At 44.5% G+C, this 13355-nt stretch overlaps 1 protein-coding gene across 2 annotated transcripts in view; it reads right to left on the bottom strand.

The window, feature by feature from the left end:
* Positions 1–13355, bottom strand: part of Cramp1 (cramped chromatin regulator homolog 1) — a 50186-nt gene that overhangs the window by 5748 nt on the left and 31083 nt on the right. Inside the window, exons 11-20 of one of the 2 annotated variants that reach the window (XM_028760947.1) lie at positions 11208–11385; positions 9127–9308; positions 8964–9038; positions 6237–6318; positions 5004–5108; positions 4589–4767; positions 3848–3913; positions 3177–3411; positions 2178–2342; positions 918–1063 (exon numbers count right to left, since the gene is read on the bottom strand). In XM_028760947.1, the coding sequence (XP_028616780.1) occupies positions 918–1063; positions 2178–2342; positions 3177–3411; positions 3848–3913; positions 4589–4767; positions 5004–5108; positions 6237–6318; positions 8964–9038; positions 9127–9308; positions 11208–11385 (1413 nt within the window). The remainder of the gene's footprint in view (positions 1–917; positions 1064–2177; positions 2343–3176; positions 3412–3847; positions 3914–4588; positions 4768–5003; positions 5109–6236; positions 6319–8963; positions 9039–9126; positions 9309–11207; positions 11386–13355) is intronic. The other variant, XM_028760948.1, reaches the window with a different exon arrangement.

Here is a 13355-nt window from a genome sequence, read left to right as displayed (position 1 = left end):
CCCCATCACTCCCCACCCACTCCAGGTGTCCCCCATCACTCCCCACCTACTCCAAGTGTTCCTCCATCACTCCCCATCCACTCCAGGTGTCCCCCATCACTCTCCACCCATATTGTTTTGACCTGTACTTTTCCTCAAGTGTCTGGCTATAAAACTCTCCCGGAATAATTAGCAAGGCCTTGATATCCAGTGAACCAACTTGGGAAATGCTACTTAAGGATCCTTCTCACATGGTGTGAATTTTGACTTGTCTCTTATGAAGCCTACAGCTCTGTACCCAGCATACAGCTGTCCTCACTCCTCCCACCAGTACTGGCACTGGAATCCTAACTGTTGGGCACAGACAGACAATATGAGGATCTCTGGATGACTGCAAGGACAGACAACCTAGAAAAACATAGAAAAGTACACATAGTGAAAGGACAGAACTCTACTGCAGAACTTGTTCCCAAGTTCCTCAGGGTCATGGTCACAGCACATTATAGGGAAATGCCCCCTAAAAGGCCTTCTGCAACACAGGTAGGAGGGTGATAGAGTAACATTTTATAACTCCCAAATGGCACGATACATTACAGATCAGGTAACTGAGTCAGCCCAAGGTCACAGAGCAAGGGAAGAACACGAATAAGAAGGACAACATTCTGCCTGCCTTTGGTGACCTGTTTTCTACCCTGATCCCAGGCTTCCCAAGCTGAGAACCCTACAAAGGACAGCACGTACTTAAGAGTTTTCTATGGGCCATCCGTTGCCCAAGTGCTGCCAGATCTCTCAGAGACTAAAGACTTGTATATTACTGGTCTATCTGACCTAACAGTCTCAGTGAGCATTGCTTAAGACCCACTGGACCTAGGAGGGACCCCACAGTCTCCAGAATGGAGTGGAAAGTTAAAAGCTCAGGAGTATGGTACTGCACTTACTTCTGCGACATCAGCCAGAGATCTGGAAACAAAAGAGTCCCTCGAATTTCCATCCAACAAGCTAGGGCCAAGCAATGATGTGCCGCTGTTGGCCCCAACAGTAGTTGGTAGCATCTTTCTGCTCTTCTCTGGAGATATGAAGCTGGCTGCGGAAAGAAGGTGAGTCAGGTATGAGTATCCAGGTAGCCAGTTAGGGCCTCTAGGTCTCTACCTTCACACGTCTGTCAAGGGCTACCGAAGGCATTATGTTCTAACAGGCTTTGTCATCTGTGCTAGTGTACACTCATCTTCATCATTTCCGAGGGCTGCAGGTGCTGTGCTCCTCCTATATTGTATTCTCTGTGGCAGACCCTCACTGATAGGCATTAAGTTTGATTCTGACTTCACAGACTGCAGGTGATTTCTGCTCATGTTTGCACTGTTTCTTGTGACAGTAAAACCATGGGGGTGTGAGACTGGTTCCCTGAACTCTTCCACCAGGTACAGTACTATAATCAAGGATGATCAAATTGGAATTATCAGGGTAAAAACCTGGGTCCTGGCAACTGGGAAAGTGAAGCTTAGCCACTCATTCTCAATACCACCAAAGAAATGAGTGATAGTGAAAAAGCAGAGAACGGAGATCAATCAAGTCACTGTAGCACCACGGGGAAGATCAACAAAGTGAACGGGTTCAGTGACTCCATCCCCCAAGCTCATGTTCAGGGTACTGACAAGTTTGCTTTTAAATAGGGGACAGATGTCTGAATGATGACAATGAAGCATTCTTGGCCAATGTGTAGTCCATTACGACCCCACGGCTGCTTCCATTTGACTCGATTCTACAATTAGTAAGGTGTAAGAACAGGATGGAATCTCTTCCTTGGGGAGTAAAGACACATTCTATAATTCTCCATATGTGATCAAGAACACCACAAGTCAGCTGCAACATTCACTTCAGAGTATCTTACTTAATATATAAAGAAATTAGTAACAAAAGATGATCTGTTCTCTCTTTACAAGAGCTCTGTAAGAAGGGTTTGAGAAGGCTAAACAGACTGGAGAAGGCACTGAAAATCACACGAATGACTTGATGTTCTGTCTGTACCGGGCATTGGGCTCTCAGAGTCTACAAGCATTTTGACATCCAGTGAAATACGAACTGAAAATCTGTGCATTCTCCTATATGTAAATTACACTTTTCAGTTAACTCAGAACTAAATGTGCTGAGGTCTGGCCTAACTCAAACCTTGGAAAGAAGAGTCCTCCAGAAACACTCACCAAATAAGCTGCTGAGTGAGGAATCTGTAGAGTCACTGGGGTACCACTGGGGGTCATGAGTGGGAGAGGCAATCCAGTTGGGCTGGGGGCTGCTGGATGGGGAGGGAAGACTCTTGGAACTGTCACTGCCATTCAGTTTTGCTGGAGAAAGAGGAACTCCTTCACCTGTCAACCAAAAATCAAGGTCAGAGATGCTTCCCTGAACCTATAGCAAGGAAGCAGGAGGCAGAGGCTGTGTACTGCTGAAGCCAGGAGACAAAGGATGCACTGAGACTACACCAAAGGGATGGCAGCTGTCTACAAAAAAGGATCACAGAGCCTTCAGGGCAACTTTATGCTCTAAGAATGCAGAACACAGCAGGCAGAATCAGGCAGGCCCTGTGCCCACAGTACTATGCCAATAATCTTCATGGTGTTTGCACCAGTCCCATAGGAAACATGATGCTCCTGATTCTATCCTTTGGAGTATATATAGTTCATAGTCTACAACTGAGAAAAGCAAGGTTCAAACCAGTCAGGGACCTATCAAGCTCATGTGCTAAGAGGCTGTGACTTCATGTCTGCCTGAAGCATGTCTGAATCATGTCATCAGGCAAAATAGCTATGCCACTGCCACCAGAAACACCATCACAGAATGAGTGAGACCAGGCCCTTGGCAACTATCTGTACAGCTACTTCCTAAGCAGTATCTGAAACATGTAAGTCATCTTCCAGATGAACAACTAGAAAGCTGATCCCCAGGCTTCAGAGAGCCTTCAAAACTATCCCATTCTTACCTCAAGGTCAGGAACAACCCAACCAGACCACTAGTGGCATCAGTGACCAGTTACTCCTCCTGTCAGAGCCAGGCAGAGGCACCTTGTAGTGGCAGATAATGACAGTTACGCTGGAACTTTACCAGCAAGTTTGGAAAACACTGATCAGGTCTGCTTTTTCTAAGTATGGCTGTACCATCTAAGTAAGAACCTAGGAAAGGTTTCTAAGGTCATCTGTACTTACTGTACTGGCCAGAGCTGATGGCAATTTCAATGATGGAATCACTGATCTGTGTGGCAGGTTCTCCTTGTGAGAGAACATCCTCAGGTGGGCCAGGTAGGGATATGTCCAGCAGTGCTGAAACATTGGGTGGGGAGAGACGGGTGCTGGAGCTCTCTGGTGAGGGTAAAGGTATGGACAGGCCATTCTGGAGATTATTAGCCTTGGACAGCTCAGGTAAGGTCAGAACAGATGATCCCTGCTAGGAAACAAATATGATTCAGACACAAGGTACCTATCAACACTTGTAACAGTGAGTACAATGCCCACCTCTAGCTTGGCAGCTGCAAGAAATGCAGGGATCCACCATTCTCCCAAGAGAGGAGTACACTCATGAAATATACTTCATCAGAAGAAAGTTAAGCTAGGGTAGGGTGAACCTATTTCCATTGTCAGCATCTAGTGGAGAATACTGCTCCAAAAGCCACCAGCTGATTACCTCCTGCTCCTGAGCCCAGAAAACCCAGTCCTTTCAGACATGGGGTTTAACAAAGGAAGATGGAGAAGGGATGACATAATCTGTTTATCCATGAAGCAATAGCAAAACGTGAGTTAGGTGAAAGGACAACACTGCTGGAAAGCACGGTCCATGCACTAAAGGAGAGAGGGAGCTGAAGCCCTAGAATGTACATTACCTGGAAACCATCTGTCATTGGCTCCTGCTCTGGTCTTGTAATGCTGATAAACGGATCATTAGTGCCCTAGAAGAAGAAGACTGCTGAGTGGTCCACACTGAGCTAGAAAAACAGCCAAAGTACTTGTGTGGCTGTGCACCAAAGAAAAACTGTTCTCAATTTCCCTGGTGTTCCTACAAATAGGTGAAGAAATGGATTGTGCTGGAAATAATGGAAAACAATTCTCAGACTGTTGGCTCTGCACTTACAATCATTTGTTGATTTTTAAGAGGAAATGCCATAGCTCAGTAACCGGCTGACCACATAATCTCAGAGCTCCATGGGGTCTACCCAACACAGCCTCCACTTCAACAGGCAAAGAAATCAGAGCATCTGATTTGGAGATTCATGAAAAGAGTGGTCAAGACCATACGAACTGTTTTCCACAGAGATGTACCAAGCACTTAGTACCTCCTTAGTGGGGGCCCATGGGCTGATGGCAGCCTACTGGGTTGAAATTCAAATCTACACCCTCATGTATGTTTTAGCAATGGATTCTTTAGCATCACACAGCAAACATGTCTCTTCACCACCTCCCACTCTGTACTCCATGGAATGTGTTCAAACCTTAGTTTCTCTGATTCAGTGTTTCCTCTAACCATCAGGTCTCCAAAGGTGCAACAGGGTTCAGTATGACCCAGGCCTATGATCTCACTCCAGAAGCTACAGGTAACACCTAATAGCCCTTGTAAATGTTCTCACCCTTACAGCAGTAACAGGGTCTCTGTTCTGGTGTGGTCCAGTGTCACCCTGCCCCGAGATGGCAGTGGCTGCTTGTTCTGAAGACAGTGGAGAGATGCCAGATGAGCCATCAGTATCTAAAACTGGCAAGGGACTTCCAGGGATGATGCCAGCACTTTGAGCTGCTAAGTCGATGGCACCTAGCAACAGGAGTTATATATCAAACCTCTGTTCCATAACACTCCACTCCATGATGTGAGACAGCTTCTCCCTCACACCTCTCTTCAGTGAAGAGCCAAGGAATTTGATATACTCTTAGCAAAGCAGTAAGACATTATGCCTTGGAGAAGAAGAGAATATTACAAAGATGTATGTCAAAAAAAAGCAACTAAGGAACCTCACATAGTGGGTGTCACTGTGCACATTACACACTTACTGGGCAGGTGACTGGTGGCCTGAGATGGGAGGACCTTCGGCACTATCGGTCGAGACAGAGCTGCTTTGGTCAGAGAAGACTGGATGGGCCGGAACCAGCCTCTCCCTGTGAGAGGAAGACAAATGCAGCCTTATCAACTGGTTTGTCCATGTCCTACTGTGCACAATGAGCTATGGAAGGTTTTCTTCACAGACATAGCTAGGATCATAGCAAGCCACTCAACACACCAGACACTTGCTAACTTGGGGACTGAGAGATCAAATTATACAGGCTCCCTGCAAAGAAAAGATCTAGGGACAGTTCTTAGGACTCACATGATGGTTCACAACCACCTGGTGACTTCAGCTTTAGGGAATCCAACATGCTCTTCTGGCCTCCATACATAAGACAAGCACATGCTGCACAGACATACATGTAGGCAAAACATCCATCCAAACATAAACTAAACACAACTAAAGAATAAAAGCAACAAGTCATGAAGGGACTAGAGATGGCTCAGTGGTTAGGAATACTTGCTGCTCTTGCAAAAGACCCAGGTTTGTTTCCTAGCACCCATTTAGTGACTGATAACTACCTCTAACTGCAGATCTGACACCTCCTCTGGGCTTCATGGGTTTTTGGTGTCCATATAGGTACTTACACTTACATATAAAAAAATAAGGTAAACCTTTAAAAAAAAAAAAAGATTCCTAAGGGCTGAAGACACAGGTCAGCAGCACAGCAGTGCTCTGCTGCCTACATCTCTGGGTTTGATCCCCAGAAGCATGAGTAAAAAAAAAAGATTAGACTAATCAAGATATATCAACAAGCATGTGTACTCACTGAAGAACACTTTGAGACTTGCTTCAAAGCACCCTGACACCCACTACATTTACAGATGTAAATAAAACAACGTGATCATATGCTCCAAAACCAGTTATTTCCTAAGTGCCTATTGTGGCTCTACAGGCAGAAAGTAAAAACACGCCACTGAACTGAAGTCAGTGGTGCTGCCAACAAAGACAACAGAACACACGTCTAAAGAAGGCACACTCCAGCCAGTGGCAGAGTCTTGCTCATAATGGCAGCTAGATGCAGCACAGGGGGCACAGTATATAATTAAACATATGCTGGAAGAACAAACAGAGGTATGCTAGAAATGTCACACACACACAGCCATGGAAACCCACAGTGAGGCACATTCAGGTAATACTCCGAGAAGCTATTCCAGGGAGGAGGGGTGCCTGGCCTTACCAGCTATAGGAGAGTTAGACAGGATGGAGAAGGAGCACACATTGTGGGACTGGTTTTCAGAAGGTCTAGGGAGCAGTGTCCTCTGTGAGAAAAAAAATGCAAATAGTAAAGATGATAAGAAGACTTCACTGTGAGTCAGGCGGTGGTGGCGCAACACTTTAATCCCAGCACTCAGGAGGGAGAGCCAGGTAAATCTCTGTGAGTTTGAGGCTAGCCTGCTCTATAGAGCTAGGTCTAGGACAGCCAAGGAAGACTACACACACACACACACACACACACACACACCAGAAAGACACACCAGTATATAAATAAATAAATAGACTAAAATAAATAAATAAATAAATAAATAAATAAATAAATAAATAAATAAGAAAGACACTAGAATGCTAGGAATAAGACCTTTCCCAAGGAAAACTACAGAAATATCAGGAGGATCTAGTTCAAACCTAGAATGTTCCAGATTTGGCTGGACACAGGCAACTGAATACAGACATCTGTTTACAACCACAGAGTAGGCTGATGGGGCTCAATGCTGAGCATTTTAGTGGTCAGGATGGAGAAAGCTAAGGGACTGCTTGTAACAAGAGGCACTGGGAGACAAGAAACGATCATTTCCAGTCTCTTTCCTGCACATGAATAAAGGGTCAAGATGTACTTAAGTACCTATTCAACTGAGAAGAACCTGCACTGACCACTAACATTGCTAACAGTGAAACACTGACATGGATCTGTCAACTGTAATGGATCAGCACACAACTGAGTCCGACAGAATTGATATTCTGTTCCTATATAAAGGACTCAGGGTACCTTGAGACATTTTCTCATGCATGATCTTCCCAGGATGTTGGCAAACACTGGAGAACAGAAAGAGCTATTGCTGGAGATGAAAGTGCACTCACTTCACTAAACTCTGCATTTTCGGGCTCACCACACTTCATTCTGAAGGCTGAGACAGTGCTCAGTAAGTTTTTCCATAAAGGGAATGCTTTGAGACCATTTTAGCTCTGGATCTTGTGGTAGAAAAGCAGCGTAGACAGTATAGACATAAAGACCATAGCTCTATGTCAATAAAACTTTACTCATTAAATAAAGATATTAAGTAAGACCACATACTGTACAATCCCATTTGAGGAAATAGAATAGGCAAGTCCATAAAAATAGTAGGTGGACTTGTAGTTGTTGGGACCAGGGCTTCTTTTGGGTGATGAGAGTATTCTATGAAAAGATCATGAGCTGCTAATACCTCATACCTATACTAAAGTCTGTTCAATCATATACTTCAAATGAGTGAGCTTTACCATAATATATATATTTACGCACATATATGGATATTTAACATAACACTAGCATACACATGCACACACACTATGGATATTTTAGAGACAGGCTTGGGTTGGGGAGATGGTTCAGGGAGTAAGCACTTTCTATGTATACAAGACAGGAACTGAGATCTCCCAGTACCCACATGCACTTCAGGTGGGCATATCGACCCACCTTTAACTCCAGATTGCAGGAAGCATAGACAGGAGAGCCCCTGAGCAAGCTAGATAGCTAGACTAGCTGTCTTGGGAGGTCTGAGTTTAATGAGAAGCACTGCCTCCATTTTTAAGGTGGAGAACACTAAGGAAGACATCTGATATCAACCCCTGGGCTCCACACTCATGTAAGTGCCACCACACATATATTCATCCACAAAACAATACAGACTGGGTTTAGACTATAGGGTTTGGTTTAATATTCAGATGCTGAATTCAGCAACCCTAGAGCCTGTATCAAGTCAGAAACATTTCCGTCTTCCAAGACAAAGGATGAGAGATAGCAAAGTTGTGAATTGAGAATTAAGGATATGCGAACAAAAATGAAAAGGTTTAGAATGCATACTTTCTAAGACCACCCACGCAATGCTCCTTTGTTTTATAGCATGGTCTCACTCTGCAGCCATTATGCTCAGCACCTACTTACGAATAATCTAATCTCAAGGTAAATATTTTTTTTAATTTTAAAATTATGCTTACTTATTTAGTGTGTCGACACACCATGATGTGAGTATAGACGTTAAAGAACAACTTTTACAAGCTGGACTTTTCCTCCTAGCATGTGGGTCCTGGGGATAGAACTGAGGTTGTTAAGACTTGGGTCAACTATTTTTCTCTACTGAGCTCCCTCACTGGACCTAGAGAAAAAGGTTTCTAATAGACTGAGAAAAGGAAATTGGTCTATCCGTGTCTTCCAAAACTTACCCACATTCACAAATCCCTATGGCTGTATTACTACAGCTCACCTCCCTTACATCTGCAGACACTGCTGTCTTCTTTCCTGGGTGCCATGTACACCCTATGTCTGCCATGGCTTGCAGATGGGTTCTCCTACTACCACTTACTGCAGTTCTAAAACCCCTTGCTTCTGTCAGCCCAGACTCTAAAATCATTGTCTAAGCCCACGCTCTAACAGATCTGGGAGAATCCAAGCTGGGACACTCTTAGGAACCAAACCACATGTCTGTAAATAATTTTCATTGCTAACCAAAATCTATTTTTATTTATATGGGTACCTTTAAATTTTCTACTCTTAGTTTTATTTTTTCATACTAATAAGAAAGGGCAGGAATTTCCTCTATATCACTCTGAAAATCAAAGACATGTAAGTATCTCTTGGCCAGTTCAGCACCTAGAGTATAGACCTGACAAACACAATGCAGCCACATAGACTCAAACAATGTTCCCTTACCTGGACCACCAGTGGCTTTCGTAAATGCCGTTTCCGTAGTTTCTTGGGCTTCGGTGAGAAAAAGTCTGACTGTATCTATGAGAGAAGGGACATGAGCCCAGGAAACAGAGACTCTATCTGCAAAGCATACCATAACCACCCACCTGGCACTCCCAGCACTCACACTGATGGAGTCCAAGTGCTGCCTAAAAGTCAGCTCTGCCTCCTTACTGGGAGAGAAGAGCTTTCCATGTCGACTATTTGGTGGCAAAGTCGTTGGGACAGCAAAGAGGCCACCATCTGAGTCACTGCTTCTGGTGCTGGAGGGACCGGCCACCAAGAGAGGCCTTGGGGTATTTTTCAGACCTGGAACAGGAAGGAGAATTATGTGCAGACACTCACCTGTATCCCGTCCTGGGCAAAGGCAGCCCCACGAGGAAGCAAGCCAAGAAAGAAATCTCCAGACACCTTTTAGCTGCATATACCTTATCTCAGTAAAGTCTCTCTCGCTTTTCTTCCTTAGATCCTGGCCCCAGTTTACAGGGACTGCAGGCCTCCTGAGTAAAAGCCATCACCACTGTTCTATGTTCAGAGAGAAGGCAGGACAACTAATCAAGACTTCTGAGCTATAAGGACATTGGGGCATCCCTAGCTGACCAAAAGAAAGCAGACTCTCTGTAAAGGCTGGTTAGCAACACACTCAGTGACCATCATGTCTCCATAAGTAACTCAACTTCATGTGGTAGCAAGAAAGCTGCCACAAAAGTGCATCTGAAAGGGAGTGTGGCTATGTGCCTATACAGCTGTTTCTGTAGCACAGGGAATTACAAAAAGTGGGCTAGGCTGCATAATATTGACCCTGGTTAAAATTCCTTATTTTGTAGAAAACAGTCCCAGAAATAAAAGGACAGAAAATAATTATTTCACAATAACGTTGTTGAAATTCCACTGTGGTAGTGCTGCTAAAAAGCACCTTCAAGGTTCATGGCTTGGTATGTATGGACCACTCAGAGTTCACAGGCCAAGCTTGCCAGACATGGTACAAATGTCTGAAAGTCCAGGCCCCTGGTCCTATAATCCTCAATCAGACAGAAAATGTTAGGACATTAAAAATCTCACTAGAAGGTACAAGAGGTAGTACTGAGCTGCTACCTGGCCCACTTCAGGCAACAGACCTTGATCTGCAGGGATTTATGGCTTAGGTGCTTTGCCTGAGGCAGCCTCCTGAAGGTATAAGAAAGAGGAAACGAGCAACTGCTAAGATGTGTCTCCAGAACCACAGCCTCAAGTTCACACAGGTCTCTGGAAGGATTACTAGGCAAACAGTCTTTAGTGGAAAAGCTGCTCACAAAATATTAAGTCAGAGATATTGTAAAGCCATTAATGTTCTTGAGTGAATTACTGTTATCTTTGAGACTCCATTAAGGAGGTAAAACAAGACGGGCTCTGTAGACTTAAGCAAGCAAAAGTGATCCTAGGAAAGGATCATGCTTATTCTGTCTGGGATGGATGTGTTCAGTAGAGAATGGCATTTTCCTCGGGGCTGGGGTGATAGACAGCTCAGCAGTGAAGTGTCCGCCTAACACGTGGGATGGCCTGCTTTGCACCCTTAGTACCACAAAAAAGTTATTTCTCAGATGAAATTTAAGGATATACTAAGAAGCAAGTTACCTCATCTTTCTAGAACTGCACTAAACTGCCCGCACACACCTTAATTGAAGACTGCTTTAAAGAAAACCAAGTCAGTACAGACTAAAGAACTAATTCTCCTTAGTGGCTTTAAGCCACTAACTCAGTAATTTTCTTTCTTTCTTTCTTTCTTTCTTTCTTTCTTTCTTTCTTTCTTTTCTTTCTTTCTTTCTTTTTTTTTTTTTTTGGTTTTTTAAGATAAAATTTCTCTGTGTAAGCCTGGCTGTCCTGGAACTCACTCTGTAGACCAGGCCGGCCTCGAACTCAGAAATCCACCTGCCGCTGCCTCCCAAGTGCTAGGATTAAATGCTAGGATTAAAGGCGTGAGCCACCACTGCCCGGCTCTAATTCAGTATTTTATGAAGGTTTCTGACACAAAACTTCCAATGAGACCAGACCACCCTCTACTTATCAAATGAACTAGGTTCTTTACAAAAGTCCCCTGTGTTCATCATCCCCAACAGAGGTGATATTCGCCCTCCACTATGCCCAGTAGACCATGGGTGGTAGACAGCAGGGCCATGTGTTTAGTTCTGACAACAGTACTGGAGACATCAGGATACTCTTGAAGCATACCTGGGGAGCAAGGTCCAGAACCAGATGGGAAGGTCTTGCTGCTTCGGAGGGTAGACGGGTTTCGAGAACAGCGGGGACTCCGAGAGCTGATGGTCACTACCTTCCCTGGTGGGGTTGCGGACTGTTCTTCTTGGGTGGGCCTGACTGAAGCCGTTGATGATGTATTTGCTTCAAAAGCCTGGAAAGATGCCAGTCAAAAGTCACAAAGATTCAGCTCAAGAAAACGATTATGACACAAGTATCCTAAGGACATCCATTTCCATGATGGCAAAACTTTGGAATGCCCCAAAGTCACTTGCACACATCACACCCAACACACCTACATCATTGCTAGAAACTGAACTCTGGTCTTCTGAAAATAGCAAGCATCCTTAACTGATGGGCTATCTCTCCAGGCTTGAGTGGTGGTGTTCTTAATTGAAATAAGCGTTTCAGCCTGTACCCTTACCTGGTATGTATCTACTAAACAGCTTAGGCTGGCTTCAAACCTCTGGTGATTTGCCCACCTTAGCCTTCCAAGTATTAAGATCACAGACATTAGACACATCTGACAAACTCTAATTCTCCAGTGATGTTAAAATCACTAAGTGACATGTGGAATGCACAGTTTTAATCCCAGTACTCTGAGGAGAGGCACACAGATTCATGTGAGTTTGAGCCAACCAAATCTACAAAATGAGTTCCAAGCCAAACAGCCTGTGCTATGTGGTGAGGCAACTTAAAAAGAGAGAGAGAGAGAGAGAGAGAGAGAGAACCACGAGAAACTTCAAGAAATACAGGAAAAAAAAGAAAAAGAGAGGGGAAAGTAATAAATCCTCAGGGAGTGAGATAATAACTGAAGCAACTCATTCATGGCTTTCCTCAGGAGAGCTTAGCCTCCACTGACTGGGTGTGGTGGTAACAACAGACAAGCAGCTAGCTCTATGGCAGAGAGAGGGGACGGGGACCCATGGTCTGGAGTTATCGACTCTAAGCAGAGTTTTGATACAGGGAAGATGGATTGGAGAGTGACAAAGGCTTGTCTTTTTGAAAAGCCACGGAAAAAAGCTAGCCTGAGACAATCCTGCTAACTTCTACTTCTGTGAATCAGAAGGAAACAGAGTCACTCCTGAAAACTGGTCACAGTTGAAGAGCCTTTCACCTAGCTCCCAACGTCATGGGTGTCCAAAATCCTTTAAAGATGGCTTCAGGGGCCAAGATGGCTCAGCAGATAATGAACGGCATTTCATGAACAAGCCTGAGGATCTGAGTTTGATTCACTGAAACCATGTAAATAGCTGGATATGAGAGCACACATCTGTAATCCCACAACTCCTGCAATAAGACAGGAGGAGACAGAAGAGACCAGACGCTCACAGACCCACCAGCCTAGAAAAGAAGTGAAGTGTAGGACAAGGAAAAAGAAAAAAAAAATCCCTCAAAGTAGAGGGTGGGGGGAAGGGAAGAAAACTGACTTCCACATGTGCCATGGCATTTGAGTACCCACATTTTCACACACAAATTGACAGCAAAAAATAGATGGCTTCAAGTCCTTGGGCCTCAAAAAGGCATTCCACCTCTTTGTTGCTATTCCTATTCTGGGGGCCTTATCAACTTCAGTAAGACCTGACCAGATGCTCAATTCTCAGCTCTTCCAGAAGCACCCACACCCTGTCTTACTAGGGTTACTTCGAACATGCCCAGGTCCTCGCTACTGCCTCACCCGCTCTGCCCATGCATCCACTCCAAGTCCAATCCTGCCAACCTGTCCCTGTTCCCCGCATCTTCCTCCTGGCAATCTGGGTTCTAGGAACAGTAGTATTTCCACCTCAGACTGAGCACTTCACATGACTCTGGCCAGTAAGTCTCAGTACCCTTGGGCTACTTGCTTACCACAGTTCTACGAGGCAGGAAAAGTAGGGAAACAAAGGACAGAAGACCTGTCTCTGACCCAAAGTCTTCAATTTCAGCAGACCCCATTAAGTCACTAAAGGAACTTGGTTATCTACTGAAATCCAGCCACACTCCCATAACCCTTGCCTCCACAATATCTGCCTCTTTTTTTGTTTGTATTCCTCCTTCAGTCCTACCTTCCACTTTTTTTTTTTTTTTAAAGTCTAGACTGGTCTCAGATTAAGCGTTCCTTCCTGGGCCTCCAGAATAATGAAG

The sequence above is a fragment of the Grammomys surdaster genome, unplaced genomic scaffold (genome assembly GCF_004785775.1).
Source record: "Grammomys surdaster isolate TR1022 unplaced genomic scaffold, NIH_TR_1.0 126612, whole genome shotgun sequence".
Taxonomy (NCBI): Eukaryota; Metazoa; Chordata; class Mammalia; order Rodentia; family Muridae; genus Grammomys; species Grammomys surdaster.
The sequence above is the reverse complement of the archived record's forward strand: the minus strand, read 5'-3'. Positions and strand labels throughout refer to the sequence as shown.